This window comes from Natrix helvetica (assembly GCF_964273705.1).
Source record: "Natrix helvetica genome assembly, chromosome: 7".
NCBI lineage: Eukaryota > Metazoa > Chordata > Lepidosauria > Squamata > Natricidae > Natrix > Natrix helvetica.
This window is the reverse complement of record NC_138558.1, coordinates 4,008,861-4,026,543: the sequence shown is the minus strand read 5'-3', so window position 1 is coordinate 4,026,543 and position 17,683 is coordinate 4,008,861. Positions and strand designations below refer to the sequence as shown.

General features: G+C 49.8%; 1 protein-coding gene across 1 annotated transcript in view; it reads right to left on the bottom strand.

The window, feature by feature from the left end:
• The window catches only part of SLC4A11 (solute carrier family 4 member 11), a 166,319-nt gene that overhangs the window by 87,340 nt on the left and 61,296 nt on the right, over positions 1-17,683 (bottom strand). Inside the window, exon 2 of the mRNA XM_081960283.1 lies at positions 14,736-14,786. Within this exon, the coding sequence (XP_081816409.1) occupies positions 14,736-14,786 (51 nt within the window). The remainder of the gene's footprint in view (positions 1-14,735; positions 14,787-17,683) is intronic.

Below are 17,683 nucleotides of genomic sequence, written 5' to 3'. Positions count from 1 at the left end.
AACTTAACCACTGCAGCGGTTCACTTAACAACGGTGGCAGGGACATTCGCAAAACGAGGCAAAACTCACCTCAGCACAGTCTCGCTTAGCAACAGAACTGTTGAGCTCAATTATGGTCGTTAAGTCGAGGACTTAACCTAAACCCAAGGTTTCTTGTTTTTGGCTGCAGAAAAAAGGAAAATGACCATTGGCTTACCTGAAGGGTCCTTTTCTGTACACCGCGGGAGAGTCCAAGCAATGGGTTAATTCAGTCTGCTTGCCCTTAGGACTGAGGAACTATTTTTCCTTAAGCCACACCTCCTCCTGGTGTGCTCAATCCCCCAGAATTCTTAGAAGGAGTCAGTTCGTGCGGACGGAGCGAAGCGTCCAAGATGATGTACTGTTGACACGAGGAACCCGAATCCCGGCCTTGAGAGCCAGGGTGGGTTGGACTCTCCCGCGGTGTACAGAAAAGGACCCTTCAGGTAAGCCAATGGTCATTTTCCTGTACACCGCTTGGAGAGTCCAAGCAATGGGACATACCAAAGTTATTGTCCATCTGGGCGGGCAGAAGAAGGCTCCCGGGATTCGGTCTCTGACACAACCGCCTGGAGCACACGCCTGCCGAAGGACGCCTCAGCCGAGGCAAAAATGTCCAATTTATAGTGTCGCACAAATGGAGAAGGAGAGGACCACGTAGCGGCCCTGCAGATGTCCAGGATCGAGGCCTGGGTGGCCCAGGCCGCTGAGGTAGCAGCACTTCGTGTGGAGTGTGCAGTGATGCCGCGCGGAACGGCCTTGGATTGACTTTCATAGGCAGTCGCAATGCAAGCGCGAAGCCACCTGCCAATTGTGGAGGAAGTGACCTTCTTCCCTAGGGAACCGGGCTGGAAGGAGAGGAAAAGAGCCTCTGACTTCCCGAATTCCGCAGTACGAGCGATGTAGACCTTCAGGGCCCTCCTGACATCAAGATTGTGCCAGGATCGCTCTCTGGGATGCGACGGATGAGGACAAAAATTTTGCAACACAATGTCTTGCGCTCTATGGAACCATGAGTTTACTTTGGGGGTAAAGGTCGGGTCCAGCCTCAAAATGACCCTGTCAGGGTGGATGACGCACAGATCCCGGCGAACAGAAAGAACCGCCAGCTCCGAAATCCGGCGAGCTGACGTGATGGCAATCAAGAAGGCCGTCTTCAGCGTCAGGAATCGAAGAGAAGTAGTGCGTAGAGGCTCGAATGGAGGGCCAGATAGGGCCCGCAGGACCATGGACAGCTGCCAAGTAGGGTAGCGATGAACGGTGGGAGGGCGAAGGTTAGAGGCGCCCTTGAGGGAAAGACGCACCTTCGGAATTTTGCTGAGAGGCAAAAAGGTGGTCGCCCGACCAGATAGTAGACAAAGCCGCCACTTGGCGTCGAAGGGTGTTCGGGGCCAGGCCCTTGTTGAGTCCCGCTTGAAGGAAGTCAAGCACTCTGAGAACAGGCGCGGTCGTCGGCTCGATGAGCAGCTCCTCACACCACTTGGCGAAGGCGGCCCAGGACGCATCGTAAATCCTAGTGGTTGAAGGGCGTCTCACCGCCTGAATGGTGCTCACTACCTCCTCCGACAGGCCTTGGCCTTTCAGTCGGTCCCCCTCAAGTGCCAGACGGCCAACTGGGGCCACTGGGGCTCTGGGTGAATCACGGCCCCCTGGCTGAGGGAGATCTGGTCCGGAGGAATGCGCCACGGAGGAGACACCGACAGGTGGACAAGGTCGGCGAACCACGACCTGCGGGGCCAATGCGGGGCCACGAGAAGGACCTCTGCTCCCTCTGCGATGACCTTGGAGATGAATTGAGGAAGGAGAGGCAGGGGAGGGAAGGCATACAGTAGCTCGCGGGGCCACTTGCAACGCAGTGCGTCTGTCCCCTCCGCCCCCGGGGTGAAGAACCGGGAGTAGAAGCGGTCGAGTTGCTTGTTGTCCCTGGACGCAAACAGGTCTACGGCCGGAGTCCCGAATCTGTCGGACATCTGGTGGAACAGGCGAGGGTCCAGTTTCCACTCCGCAGGATCTATGGTCGTCCTGCTCAGCCAATCGACCTGTGTGTTGTCCACTCCGGAGATATGGTCGGAGCGAATGTACTCCAGATGGCGCTCCGCCCAGCGTCCCAGGGACTCCGCCTCTCTCATCAGTGCTCTGGATCTGGTGCCGCCCTGGCGGTTCATGTGGGCCTTGGTGGCCACATTGTCCGTCATCAGAAGCACATGTTGACGATGGATGGACCGGCTGAAATGGCGCAGGGCCAGGCGAGCAGCTCTCAGTTCCAGCAGGTTGATGTTGTAGCTGGTTTCCGCTTGGGACCACTTGCCCTGAACAATCAGGGACCCCATGTGGGCTCCCCAGCCGGAGAGGCTGGCGTCTGTGGTGAAGATCAACCTCTCGGGCTCCTTGAATAGGTGGCCCTCGAGGATGGCCGGAGACACCCACCAGCGGAGGGACCTCTTTACGTCCGGCGTAACTCGAATCGGCCTGGTAGAGTTGCTCCTGGATGCCCTCTGGTGCGGCAGCAGCAGCCACTGAAGAGCCCTGGAATGCAGGCGGGCCCACGGCACTATGGAAAAGCAGGAGATCATCTTTTCCAGCAGCTGCAATAGAAGGACCACTGGAGCCTGTCTCAAGCTCAACACCTTGTGGTCATGGACCTTAGACCGGCCAACCTGTCTCGGGAGAGGCAAACCCTGCACGAGTTGGTATCTATCACCGCCCCCAGGTGTACAAGTCTGTTTGTTGGAGTGAGATGGCTCTTCTCTATGTTTAGAGTGAAGCCGTGATTTCTGAGGGATCTCATAGTGGTTTGGAGATCCCGTAGGGCCTGCTGCCTGGACGACGATTGGATAAGAATGTCGTCCAGGTAGCACTGGAGCCTTATGGGCCTGCGTCTTAGCTGGGCCCCACTATCGCCAGCACTTTGGTAAACGTCCGAGGAGCGGACGAGAGGCCGAATGGAACAGCTTTGTACTGGAAGTGGCGACCCGCATAATAGAAGCGCAGGAACTTCCTGTGCTGAGGACGGATGGGGATGTGGAGGCATGCCTCTTTGAGATCTATAGATGTGAGTAGATCTCCCTGTCGAATCCCCGCCAGAATGGTCTGCAGAGAGTGCATCTCGAACCTCCGGTAGGCGATATGCCTGTTGAGGATTCCGAGGTCCAAGATGGCTCTCCACCCCCCCGAGTTCTTTGGCACCAGGAAGAGGATGGAGTAAAACCCCCTCCCCTCTTTGCCCTGGGGAACTGGTTCCACGGCCCCGATGTCTAGGAGATGATTGACTTCCTGGTCCATACGCTCCCTCTTTTTGGGGGCAGGATGGGACAGGGCACCGGATGAAGGTCCGGGGGGGGAGGGACAGGAACTCCAGATATAGACCTTCCCTGACTGTCTGCAGAACCCAAGCATCCTCGGTGTTCTGGGCCCAATGGGAGGCAAACAACTGGAGGAGACCCCCGATGGGCGCCAGGCCCGGACAGTCACTTAGACTTACGGAACGGCCTACTGGAGGCCCCACCGCGATTATACTTGCGGAAGCCGAACTGCTGCCTGCCTCTGTCCGAAAGGACGCCCTGTCCTGGGATCTGTCGCCCTGCTGGCCGAACGACCTATTGGAGGGAGAGAAGGAAGAGGCAGAGGTAAAAGGCTCGGAGGCACGAAAGGACTGCCTCCTAGAATAGGGAGCGGCCTTACGTTCCTGCTTTTTGTTTAGAGAAGGTAGGATCTTCCTCTTGTCCTTGGACTCGATGAGGAGAGGATCCAGGGACTCGCCAAATAATTTGGACCCCTTAAAGGGGGCGGAAGCCAGTTTCCACTTGCTTTTCTGGTCCGCTTGCCAACGCCGGAGCCAGATCAGCCGACGAGAAGTTATATTAGAGCCGAGCGCCCTGGAGGCAAATTTAGTGGCATTAAGGGATGCATCAGCGGCATACTGGGAGGCCGCGATTATTTTTGACACGTCCTGGTGGAGACGGACTTCTCCCGCCGGGAGCTTGGTTAGGAGCTCGCGCAGCCAAATCACAGAGGCCCTATTAAAAAAGGAGGCGGCTGAAGAGGCCCTGATGGCCCAGGCAGCCGCCAGGTGGGTTTTGTGGCACGCCTTTTCCGCCTTCTTGTCCTCCGCCTTAAGGCCTTCCAGGAGGTCGGCCGGTAGGGAGGAGTTGGAGGTGAGCGCAGCGATGGGCGGGTCGACCGTGGGCAGGGCCAGAAGGTCCTCCAGCACTGGCTCCATAGTATAAAGCTTCCTATCTACCCCACTGGGAGAGGACTGCGTGGCTGGCTGATCCCACTGGCGCTGGATTAGGTCGAGAAACAGCCCCGGGACCGGAACCAGCTCTAGCTGGGGCGCTGGGGCATCAAACATGATCGCATTGGGATTAGCCGGAGTGGCATCCGCCGCCGGCGCGGTCGGTTTGGGCTTGATCCCCACCCTGGTGGCAGCCTTGACCTTGTGCAGGACAGATTTGAAAAGGCTGGGCTTGAACAGACCCGCAAAGGCGGGCGCTTCAGGGGGAAGGTCCTCGTCGTCCGAGAGACCTAGCACCTCCGGGTCAGGGTCCTCAATGGTAGAGGCCTCGCTGACCACCGAGGATTCCAGGGAAGGATGGCGAGCACGCTTGCTTGGAGGGGGAGCTGCCTGATCGGTTTTGGGGCCCTTAGGGGCCACTGCAGGGGACTCTTAAATTTCATGGCCTCCGTGATGCCCTTGGCAATGGCACGGGCCATCAGTTCCTGCATGCGGGGCGATAACTCCTCAGAGTCAGAATCAGGATCCAACCCCTCCTCTAGGGGGGGTGAAGCCTCACCCTGCATATCGACTATGCTAGCATCCCCAGGGGGAGGGGCCTGCTCACAGGCCCAAGAGGGCGCCGGGGAGGCCGGCTCTGCAAATGACCTATTTGGGGATAGGTCCTGGGACTCCACCTCCTCGGCGAGGACCATCTGGAGCTCTTCCCGGGAGGGAGGGATTCCTGAGAGGGACTGTTCCCTGTCTGCCTGGCGTCTGGCCTTCTCAATTGCTTGTCAAGGGCCCGCTGGCGCCTTTCAGCATCCTTGGCCTCAGCCACAGAAGGGAGCCTGGAACGCTGTTTCCCAGAGCTACCCCCACCACTCTTGCCCGCTCCCCCACTCCCCGATGAGGAGGAACCCTTGCTAGGGGCCCGCGAGAGGCTCGGCCTAGTATCTTGGGAATCGGGGGGACTGGGCAGATCCATAGTCAATGACCACACAAGATGGAGCAAGGCTATGATAAGGCAGAAGGATAGAGATAGACTGGATTGCTGCAATGGGAAACAAAACGAAAGGATTCGTTAAAATTGCCATATGCACAGTAATTAAATCAATACGTAAGACATCATCCCATGCTTAATACCAGTCGGAGGCCCAGGGGTAGGATTGGAGCCTGCACCGAAGTGCAAGGCTCTGCAGGAGAAGCAGGGAGGAGAATGACTATCAAAACTTGGCCTGCGCTTACTTAAGGCCTCCTCCCTGAGCCGGTATGATGACCGTTGGAATGGCACAGGAACCAGCGCCGCTCGCAAAAATAGACAAAAAACGAAGGTGGCGATCCTAGCCCGAGAAACCCTTGCTAGGCCCTGCCACCTCCAGCGGCCTCCTGATAACGAGGCTGATGCAAAATGGCGGCCATGGCTGGGCGCGCTATTTTCGCGCCTAAAATGGCCGCCGCAACAGCGTGGGGCTAAGGGAGAGCGAGGAGCGAACGCGCCTCGAATGGCGACGATCGCCCACTCCTCCCTGCGGTCGAGGTCTTCTAGCAGGCCGGGAACGAAAAATACTTCGTCTAAAACAACAAACGGGGGGCCTGGGAACGTAGGGACCTCGCCGCTGCAGCCGCGCCGTTTTAACGACAAGCGGCAGGCCTCCGAAGCCGTCCCATGAGGCTCGGCTGAGGGGCACCCCCCACCACCTTCCAGCTTACCTCCTGGCCTTCAAATGCAATTTCAAACTGGAGAGAGTCGCAGAATTGAAGAGAGAAACGTCTCACAAGGTTGGGGAAATGTTAGGAAATAGAATTTAAACGCAATAGAGAGTCCAAGCCAAAAAAAGGATTAATTTAGCTCAGAGCTCTAACTAATTACGTCCAAACGGGCTGACTGAGGAAGAATTCTGGGGGATTGAGCACACCAGGAGGAGGTGTGGCTTAAGGAAAAATAGTTCCTCAGTCCTAAGGGCAAGCAGACTGAATTAACCCATTGCTTGGACTCTCCAAGCGGTGTACAGGAAAATCAGAACGAATCGAAATGGAAAATTTCTTAAGACCGGGAGGAAAACTTTTTCTTTCTGATTTTGGCGGAATTAAAACAAAATGAGAAGACTGCTCTATGAGGGGAAAAAAATCTCTATTACATATTTATTGTAGGTATTTATTGTTCCTGTTGCCCTGTGTTATTAATTGCGGTTGGCCGTTCAGAGTCACGCCAATAAGACAATGCTGTCATATAAACTGAATAAAACCGATTTTTAAAATAATATAAATGGATATAAATAAATATAAATGGAACACTCTTGAGGGAAGGAATATTATTATTTGCCGTAGGTTTGAAAGGACGTTCAGGAAAACATTTTAAAGGGGCAACCGAGGCAGGGTGGGAGGGGGGGAAATTGGGAATTAATGATCACTTATCCACTTCTGAGTAAGATTCTCATTTGTGGGTAATTGCACAAACTGTGAACGTAATGTTCCAATTACTAAATGAGTGGCGCAAAAGTGTGAATTACTCAACCCTTTGAGAGAAACAACCTTCAATTATATCACAATGGATTGTTCGTTCTAGATGTTTATGGTTTTTTTCTTTCCTGGCAAACACAGAAGCTCCTTTTGTGATCAGCTGAAGATTTAGGGAGCGTGCCTTATGGGTACCGGTAGTCCTCGACTTACGACCATGATTGGGCCCAACGTTTCCACGGATCAGCAAGGCAGTTGTTAAATGAGTTTTGCCCCGTTTTACGGCTTTTGGTTCTGACTGAGGCTGCCCAAGAGCCTGAAGCAAACTCCACGTCCCGACAAAAATCCCTTTTATTAATTGACTGTGAATTCTGCTCAATCGCATCCAGCAAAGTCTTTCAAGGGAGGATTTACAGTCACAGACCTTCTCTGGCTTGGAGAGCTGCCAGACCAATCTCTGCAGACCTTGGCCAGGAGTCTCGGAGAATCACGAACCAATTAAGCGAACTGATTGCCTCCTGCAAACTCCACTCCCCTTTTGCTCCTCTTTTATTTCCTCTGGGAGGGGCCATTCATCATCCACCTGTGGTCCTTCTCCCAAGTCAACCCCTGTTCTTTAGCGGTTCCCTTCGTCTGGCAGCTCTCTGCATGCACACACTGGGAACAGGCTCCAGCTGTTCTTCTGCCCCACTGATGTCTGACTCCAAAGGCAGCTGATAACTGTCAGACGGCCCTGGCCCCCTCTCTGCCTCCAACACAAGAGCCCTCATCCGAGCCTTCCCCAGACTCCAGGACTGGCCCATGTTCCTCCCCAACCTCCTCACTGTCCGAATCTCCTGCCAGCTCTGCTGGCCACTGGCAGGCCACAACACTTTTCTTGTCACCGGGGTTAAGTGAATCACGGCAGTTCTTAATTTAGTGACCTGGTCATTAAGTGAATCTGGTTTCCCCATCAATTTTGCTTGTCAGAAGGTTGCAAAGGACATCACATGACACCACCACCACCCCCAAAAAAGAGACTGCAACCATCATAAATGTGAGTCCTTTGTCAAGCGTCTGAATTTGAATCAGAGAAAATAGACAAGCCACTGTCTGGCTAACAACCTATATACAGGTAGTCCTTGACTTACAACAGTTCGTTTTGTGACCTTTTGAAGTTACAATGGAACATGGGCCAGTCCTGGAGTCTGGGGAAGGCTCGGATGAGGGCTCTTGTGTTGGAGGCAGAGAGGGGGCCAGGGCCGTCTGACAGTTATCAGCTGCCTTTGGAGTCAGACATCAGTGGGGCTTCCCGAGAGCATGACACAAACTCCTTGTCCCGACAAAAATCCCTTTTATTAATTTGCTGTGAATTCTGTTCATTCACATCCACCAACGTCTTTCAAGGGAGGATTTACGGTCACAGACCTTATCTGGCTTGGAGAGCTGCCAGGCCGATCTCTGCAGAACTTGGCCAGGAGTCTCGGAGAGTCATGAACCAATTAAGCGAACTTATTGTCTCCTGTAAAAGCCCACTCCCCTTTTGCTCCTCTTTTATTCCCTCTGGAAGGGGCCATTCATTGTCCACCTGTGGCCTTACTCCCAAGTCGACCCCTGTTCTTTAGCTGCTCCCTTCGCCTGGCAGCTCTGCGCATGCGCACACTGGGAACAGGCTCCAGCTGTTCTTCTGCCCCACTGATGTCTGACTCTGAAGGCAGCTGATAACTGTCAGACGGCCCCGGCCTCCTCTCTGCCTCCGACACAAGAGCCCTCTTCCGAGCCTTCCCCAGACTCCAGGACTGGCCCAGGTTCCCCCCCAACCTCCCCACTGTCCGAATCTGCTGCCAACTCCGCTGGCCGCTGGCAGGCCACAACACAAATACACCCAAACAGAAAAATAATATTCCATCGCGATGCTTGCTTTACTTATTTGGAAACATGTACCCAGCTGCAGGGGGGGTGGGGGTGGAGGGAGAACCAAATTAAATCAAATATATTCCCGTAATTAAAACGGCAAGCCTGCATGTTGTGAGGACGCCGCACCACAACAGCACATGGCTGTTCCATCTTGAATGTCACCACAAACTACGGCCCATCACACACGCTGGTAATACGGGTGCCAGCGCTTTTTAATCATCTCTTTAGCTGTCCAACAAGCCGTGAAAAATTAACGCTGATGAGGAGAAATTAATACATTCCTTTCTCAAGCCATCCTTGGCAAAGCTGTTACGCAAAACATGTTTGCGACAATGCACCAAAAAAAAAAAAACACCCCACGACAGCTCCTGCCTGACAATACGAACACATTTTTAAAAATATTTGTTTAAGCACGGAAAATAAGAAAGAGGAGAGGCGGAGGCTGTTATCGTATCGCTTTTCATAGTCCATTGGAACCACGAATCCACAAAAACCTATTTGTTCTGACCCAGCTCCCCAAACACGACAAACCCTCTGAAGTGAACTCAAAAGATTCCTTTAATTAGGAGTGTCGGCAGCCCCGGCAAAAGGTTTCTCTCCCACCGCGGGCTAACAAGGCCCGTCAGAAGATAAATAGTTGTCTGCCACATCTACTCCGCCTCCTGCCTTTTATCCCCACAGCTAGGTGGGGCTTTGCTAGCAGCGGTGGCTCTTCCAGCCCAAGGACCGGCCCATAGATTTCCACTGCTCTCCTCTCCTCTGCCTTCTGCATATCCACACATCAGGCAGCTGTTCCTTCTCTTCTCCTCTTCCTCGTCAGCCACCACCAGACCTGGGGCCTGTTGACTCTCCATCTGAGGGCTGACGGACGGCCCAGGCACCACCTCCCTCCCTCCCTCCCTCCCTCCCTCTCTCTCTCTCTCTGCATTCCCTCCCCCCCCCCTCGGAGCTCTCAGGTTGCCTTGCTGCCGAACCTGACACCTACGTCTCCTCCTCATCCTCCTCCTCTGATTCGGCTGCTGGAGGGGCTGGCAACCGAAAGGCCACAACACTATCTGGGTTTTGTATCACACAACCTCAAATGCCCCCATGTTGTTTCTTTAAAGCCCTGTTGTGCGATCTCGACAACTTTTGTGAGTTGTGTGGCGTGCGACTTCCTGGGATCTTATTTACTTACAAACGCAACGGAGGCCCAAATTTCTGTGGCTAAGCGAGAGAGTTGTTCCGTGGGTTTTGCCTCATTTTACGACCTTTCCTGCCACGGTGGTTAAATGAATCTCCGCAACTGTTAAGTTGGTTAAGGGGAAAGTGAATCTGGCGAGCGGCTTCTGCAGGCGTCGTTAAATGAATCTGGCTTTCCCCACTGACTTTTCCTGTCTCGGAAGGTTGCAAAAGGGGATCACTTGACCTTGGGATGCTGCAACCGTCATAAGTATGAGTCAATATTGATCTGACTTTTGATCATGTGACCCCGGGAATGCGGCAACGGTCTTCAGGATGAAAAAATGGACATAATGGCTTCCATTATGGTCATACGTCAAGGACTACCCATATTAAGTAAGGGAGATTAATAAGTAGAGGTAGTCCTTGACTTACGACCACAATGGAGCCCACCATTTCTGTTGCAAAATAAAACATTTGTTCAGTGAGTTTAGTCCCATTTTAGAACTTTTCTTGCCACGGTTTATTAGGTGAAACACCTCAGCTGTTAAGTTAGGAACACGGTTGTTAAGTGGATCTGTCTTCCCTATGGACTTTTATTGTCAGACGGTCACAAATGGGGATCATGTGACCCCGGGACAGTGCAACTGTCATAAATATGAGGCAGTTGGCAAGCGTCTGAATTTTGATCTTGTAACCTTCTCTCTCTCTCTCTCTCTCTCTCTCTCTCTCTTCTATCTACCCATCTCATCTTTATCTTTCTATCATCTATCTATATCTGTCTCTTATCTAGTCATCTATTTATCTCTCAACTCTCCCTCTCCCTAAATAAAGACAGAAACTCTACCTGGTTTTATTCATATCCTTATCATCATCTCCCTTTTATCTCTATTCATCATCCATCTCTATCATCTCTAGTTATCCATTTATCTCTCTGTCATCTCTCTCGCTGTAGATACATAAATATGTATAAACCATCTATCTAATTTTATTTATCTCCTTAGCTTTCCTCTCTATTACCTGCCACTTACCTCGACCATCTATACATCATCTACTTCTCCCTCCCTCCCTCCCTCTCTCCCTCTCCCTTCCTCTCTCTCTCACTCTCCCTCCCTCCCTTCCTCTCTCCCCTCCCTTCCTCACTCTCTCCTTTCCGCTCTCTCCCTCCGTCTCTCTCCCTCCTCCCTTCCCCCCTCTCCCTCCCTCCCTCCCTTCCTCTCTCTCTCCCTTCCTCTCTCCCTCCCTTCCTCACTCTCTCCTTTTCACTCTCTCCCCCTCCCTTCCTCTCTCTCCCTGCCTCTCTCCCTCTCCCTTCTTCTCTCTCCCCCCCTCTCACTCCCTCCCCCTCTCCCCTCTCTTTCTGTGAAATTTATATGGCCACCCAACCCACTCGAAGTGATTCTGGGGTTTCTATAAACATTTGAGGCTTTTTTTGCCAGCTTGCTAAAGAATTTTGGCCAAGCATGAAAGTTTGCAAGCCCTTGGGTGACATTTTTAGCTGCTCTTAATCAAAATCCGAGCCCTTATATGGATGCTGAATCCCTCCTCCCCAAGGATCCAGATGCCAATGCTTTGACTTGGCTCCTCAGAAGGACGACGAAAAACGTCACATTTTTGTGTCCTGAAAACCTGCCAGCCAGTAGAGCACATGACACCACTGGGCTGGTTATTATTTGCAATGATTAAAGGGAGACGCGCGCAGGGACCGTTTCTGCCTTAACGAAGGACTTTCACTGATTTTTTTTTTCCAAGCGGGGCAGCCTTACTCTGGGGTTTTGCTAATAAAAAGATGAAAATGTTTATAGACTTGCAAAACAGATCAGATAGGATAGTGCTGCCCTGACCGAGGCTTCCCAAAAGCACGAAGGCGACTCCTCGTCCCGATAAAACCCCTTTTATTTAGGTTAATGGGAATTCCTCTCCAGCAAACTCCTGGCCAACAGTCTTTCAAGAGATTTCACAACTGCAGACCTTTATCAGGCTTGGAGAGCTGCCAGGCCGGTATCTTCCAAACTCCAAGCTGTAGCAGCAATTACTTGGCAAGAAGTCAGGAAGAGATCTTCACCCGAATGAATGGAACTAATTGCCTCCTGCAAACTCCACTCCCCTTTCACTCCTCTTTTATTTATAAGAGCCTGAAGCCAACTCCTCGTCCCGACAAAAACCCCTTTTATTAATTAACTGTGAATTCTGCTCATTCACATCCACCAACGTCTTTCGAGGGAGGATTTACAGTCACAGACCTTATCTGGCTTGGAGAGCTGCCAGGCCGAGATCTGCAGAGAGTCTCGGAGAGTCACGAACCAATTAAGCAAATTAATTGTCTCCTGCAAACTCCCTTTTGCTCCTCTTTTATTCCCCCTGGGAGGGGCCATTCATTGTCCACCTGTGGCCTTCCTCCCAAGTCGACCCCTGTTCTTTAGCTGTTCCCTTTGTCTGGCAGCTCTGCGCATGCGCACACTGGGAACAGGCTCCAGCTGTTCTTCTGCCTCACTGATGTCCGACTCTGAAACCTGCCAATAACTGCAAAATGGGATCAGGTGACCCTGGGATACTGCAATCGTTGTAAGTATGAACCAGTTGCCAAGTATCTGAACTTTCATCCCCTGATCGCGGGGATGCTGCAACAGTTGTAAGTGCGAAAAAGGTCATGTCACTTTTTTCAGTCCCGTTGTAACTTTGAATGGTCACTAAATGAACTGTTGTAAGTCAGGGACCGCCTGTACAACTTTGACTTTGAACTATTTCCAACACAAAAAAAAATACTGCACACCATCACAAATACAGGTTGTCCTTGACTTACGACCGCAACCGAGTCCCAGATTTCTGTTTGCTTTGCAAGACAATTGTTAAGTGAGTTTTTCCCTTCATTTTATGACTTTTTTTTGCCATTGCTGTTAAGTGAACCGCTGCAGGTGTAAAATTAGTTACATGTTATTAAGTGAATCTGGCTTCCACATTGACCTTGCTTTTCAGAAGTTCGCAAAAGGGGATCATGTGTGATCCCTGGCAACCGTCATAACTACGAGTCAGTTGCCGAGCCTCTGAATTTTGATCACATGTAGGTATGCTGCAACAGTTGTAAATAGGAAAAGCCCTATTTCCTATCCCTAGGAAAAGTCACAAGTCACTTTTTTCAGGGCTGTTGTAAGTTTGACGTGCCACTAAATGAACTGTTGTTAAGTCGAGGACTACCTGTATTTTCTATGCTAGAACCTGTTGGCAAAGTTTGGGACATATTTGCGAAGAATGCCGATTAAAACTGCTTTCTAAAATGCAACGGTCCCTGTCATTTGTTTCACTGTTAGCCCAGCTGCTCAAGGGACGTGCAAAAATTTACACGGCGAACATTTGATATTGTTCTAGAGTAACGTATTGTATTACTTTACTCAACACTGATTAGCACATAATTTTGAAAAACAGAAATGTGGAAGTATTTCCTGTTCTCCATGCCAGCTCCACTTAGATTTTTCTAATTCCAACCCCTTACAGGGCCTGAAAATCTAAGGTTGAAATACATTGCAAGATCTACAAAATCTCTGCCAGGTGCGGAGAAACCAATTATTAATCCATCCTTGAGAAGTGACTTTCTGGTGTCTCCTAAAAAACTTAAGGAGTTGGAGAACCTACAATCTCCATAGGCTGACTTTTCTATAGGGGGGGAAAAGTGTTTTTCCTAATATTTGAGTGAAATCTAGATAGCTACGAATCGTATTGGTTCTTGTAATCAAAAGAAAAAAACTGACCATCCTGCATGCAACTTCTCTTTATGTACTTGTAAAAGGCTCTTGTGTCTTACCTCTGTGGTCTTTCCAACACTTGGGAAGTTTAAACTAAATTAAAAATGATATACAACTTGTATCTGTGTTTTCTAGTCCTATTTTGTCCAACTTCCATTTAGTTCCATTATATATACATCTTCTAGCGCTGTACTTCTTATTTATTATCTTACATAATGTTATTTATAAAAACAAAAATGTACATAAGCAACTAATTTGGTTTTAACTGCAGGGGAGGGAGGGAAGAGAGAAAGAGAGGAAAGGGAAGGAGTAGGAGAAGAAAGGATGGATAGAAGGGAGGGAGGGAGAAGGAAAGGAGAGAGAGAGAGTAGGAAGAAGGAAGGAAGGAGAGGGTGGAAGGAAGGAGCAAGAGAGAGAGGACAGGGAGGAAGAGAGGAGGCAGGAAGAGAGAGCGAAAAGGATGAATAGAAGGGAAAGAGGGAGGAAAAAGGAAGGAAAGGAGAGAGAGAGTAGGACGAAGGAAGGAAGAAGAGGGAGAGGGTGGAAGAAAGGAGCCAGAGAGAGAGAGAAGAGGGAGGGAGAGAAGAGAGGAAAGTGGGGGGGAGGAAAGGCAAATGAAAAGGATGGATAGAAGAGAGGGAGGAGAAAGGAAGGAAAGGAAAGGAGAGAGAGAGTCGGAAGGAGACAGAGAGGGAGAAGATGGAAGGAAGGAGCCAGAGAGAGGGAAGAGGGAGGGGGGAAGAGAGGAAGAAGTGGGAGGGAAGGAGGAGAGGAAAAGAGGAAAGAGAGGGAGGGAGGGCAAGAGAAAAGGACAGGCAGAAGGAAGAGAGGGGAGAGAAAGGAAGAAAGAAGAGAGGGAAGAGGGGGGAGGAAGGAGGAAGAAAGAAAGGAGAGAGAGTGGAAGAGAGCCAGAGAGAGAGAAAAAGGAAGGAGGGAGGGAGGAGGGAGCGAGAGAAAAGGAAGCAAGAAACGGAGAGAGGGAGGAGGAAGGAAGGGAAGGACAGAAAAAGGGAGGGAGGAGGGAGGAAGAGAGGAAGGGAGGGAGAGAAAAGGAAGGAAAAACAGAGGGAGGGGGAAGGAAGGGGGAAAGACAGAAAAAAGGGAAGGAAGATAGGAAGGAGAGGAAGTAGAAGGGAGTGAGGAGGGAGAAACAGAGAAAAAGAAGGGAAAAACAGAGGAAAGGAGGGGGAAGGAAGGAAGAAAAGATGGATGGATGGATGGAAGGAAGGAAATAAATGAATATTTACCTGTTTCTTCAAAGAAGTACCCATTTCTGGACATTGCTGCCGGTGGGCTTTCTAGTTAGGAACAAAAAAAAAATAGAGAAATCCAAGTAAGAGGGTAGCTCAAACCATCCATTTCTATTTTCAAAAAGCCAGCATGCAGTGAAGGTAAAACTACCATGCTGCCTTTTTCACTTACCAGATGGCCTCTTTTCCCCAATTCTACTCCATCACTGTCCCCACCTACACCACACTGGCCGCCTCTTCTTCATCAATATTACAGATGTTTGCCTCTGTCAGCTGTCCCCAGCCAGCCCATAGCCTGGGCCAGACCCCACATTTTAGTCCCTTTAGTTTAAGGCATGGATCTCCCAACTTGGGAACGTTTAAGACTTGTGGACTTCAACTCCCAGAATTCCCCAGCCAGCCATGGCTGGCTGGGGAATTCTGGGAGTTGAAATCCACAAGTCTCAAAGTTCCCAAGTTGGGAGACCCCTGGTTTAAGGCTTTTTGTTTTTTATAATCAGGATGAGGAAAACCTGGCCCCACAGATTATTAAACTACATCTCCCAGCATCCCCCAGGATCTGACATTCGCCTTAGGCTAAAACGGTTGCAGGAATTGGGTATAAGCAGTTTGATGAAAAGAAGGATTTAGGGGTGACTTGACAAGCAGTCTTCCAATATTGGAGGGGCTGCCCCAAAGAAGAGAGGGTCAAACTATTCTCCAAAGCTCCTGAGGGTAGGACAAGAAGCAACGGATGGAAACTAATCAAGGAGAGAAGCAACTTAGAACTGAGGAGAAATTTCCCGACAGTGAGAACAATTAACCAGTGGAACGACTTGCCACCTGAAGTTGTGAATGCTCCAACAGTGGAAGTTTCTAAGAAGAGATTGCACAAGCATTTGTCTAAAACGACATAAGGTCTCCTGGTATCGAGCAGGGGTTGGACTAGAAGACCTCCAAGGTCCCCTCCAACTCTATTATTCTGTATCCTTAAAGGTTCAGAAAAGAAGGACCACAATTTCATCAAGCATGTCGTTTGGTTACAAGTTTTTGTGCAACGGTTTTTACAGTTAAGAATAAAGTCACTGATTATCCATTAAGCATAATTAAATATTTAATTGAGCATTGTGTGTTCAAGTTACCGTTAGCATTCTTTCATTTGTGACAATCCTTGTTTCCTTACATCCATAATTATGTACTAGGTAATACTAAGTCTTTATAAAATTGTATCACCAATCTCTAAGAGATAAGAGTAAAGATTAAGTCAAAGAATTCCCATTGATTCATATTACACATTTCTACTTTCCGTTAACCATAGAATTTCCAGTCATCCACAACTCCAAATATAATTTTCCATTATTAATTGTCAATCCATGTGGTATTTCAATCTATATTTATATCCATTATTCATTATATCATCGTTATTTCATTTTAACGTGCTGACAGAGAGAACAATCCGCCCATGGAACAGCTTGCCACCAGAAAGTTGTGGGTGCTCCATCACTGAAGGTCTTTAAGAAGAGATGGGACAACCGTTTGTCTGAAATGGTATAGAGTTTCCTTCTTGAGCAGGGAGTTGGGCTAGAGGACCTCCAAGGTCCCTTCCAACTCTGTTATTCTATATATTGTATTCAATGAAAAATTTAAGCATCCCAAACGAAACAGGGGCGTGAGGGTGTGTGTGTCAGACCACACCAGCATGATGGCTTGGCGCTAAGCCATACCGTGATCCGCTTGATGTTGGCTTAGGAAGCCTGCTGTGTGAATTTTAAACCAACACTATGGCTCAATAACCTTCGTGCGAATCGGTCCTCTTGGTTGTTTAGCAACTGAAACAAGCTTGAACCAATCGCAGTTGATACAATACAAATATACAAATACAAATACAATAGCAGAGTTAGAAGGGACCTTGGAGGTCTTCTAGTCCAACCCCCTGCCTAGGCAGGAAACCCTACATGACTTCAGACAAATGGCTATCCAACATCTTCTCAAAGACTTCCAGTGTTGGAGCATTCACAACTTCTAGAGTCAAGCTGTTCCACTGATTAATTGTTCTAAGTGTCAGGAAGTTTCTCCTCAGTTCTAAGTTGCTTCTCTCCTTGATTAGTTTCCACCCATTGCTTCTTGATCTACCCTCAGGTGCCTTGGAAAATAGTTTGACACCCTCTTCTTTGTGGCAGCCTCTGAGATACTGGAAGACTGCTATCATGTCTCCCCTCCTCTTTCTCTTAAGCTAAACATACCCAGTTCCTGCAACCGTTCTTCATATGTTTTAGCCTCCAGTCCCCTAATCCTCTTTCTTGCTCTTCTCTGCACTCTTTCTAGAGTCTCCACATCTTTTCTACATCGTGGTGACCAAAACTGAATGCAAATATTCCAAGTGTGGCCTTACCAAGGCATTATAAAGTGGTATTAACCCTTCACGTGATCTTGATTCTATCCCTCTGTTGATGCAGCCTAGAACTGTGTTGGCTTTTTTGGCAGCTGCTGCACACGGCTGGCTCCTGTTTAAATGGTTGTCCACTAGGACTCCAAGACTCCTTTCACAGTTACTACTACTGAGCAAGGTACCACCTATGCTGCACCTGTGCATTTCGTTTTCCTTGCCTAAATGTAGAACCTTCCTCTTTTCACCATTGAATTTCATTTTATTAGATAGGGCCCAAAGTTCAAGTTTGTCGAGATCCTTTTGTATCTTAATGGGGTAGCCCAAAACAATGGACGTTTCTTTGGAATTTATTGCCATTCGTTGTCTTAAGATACAGCCCGTTCCTCGACTTGGTACCGTAATGGGAGCCTGCCCACAACTTGTGACCATTGTAAAATGGGTCACCTGCACAACCATCCTGATTTTACGACTTTTGCAGTTGCCGTTAAATGAATCTGGCTCCCCCATTGACTTTGCTCACGTGACCCTGGGGATGCTGCAACGGTCGTAAGGGTGAAAAATGGCCATGGCACTTTTG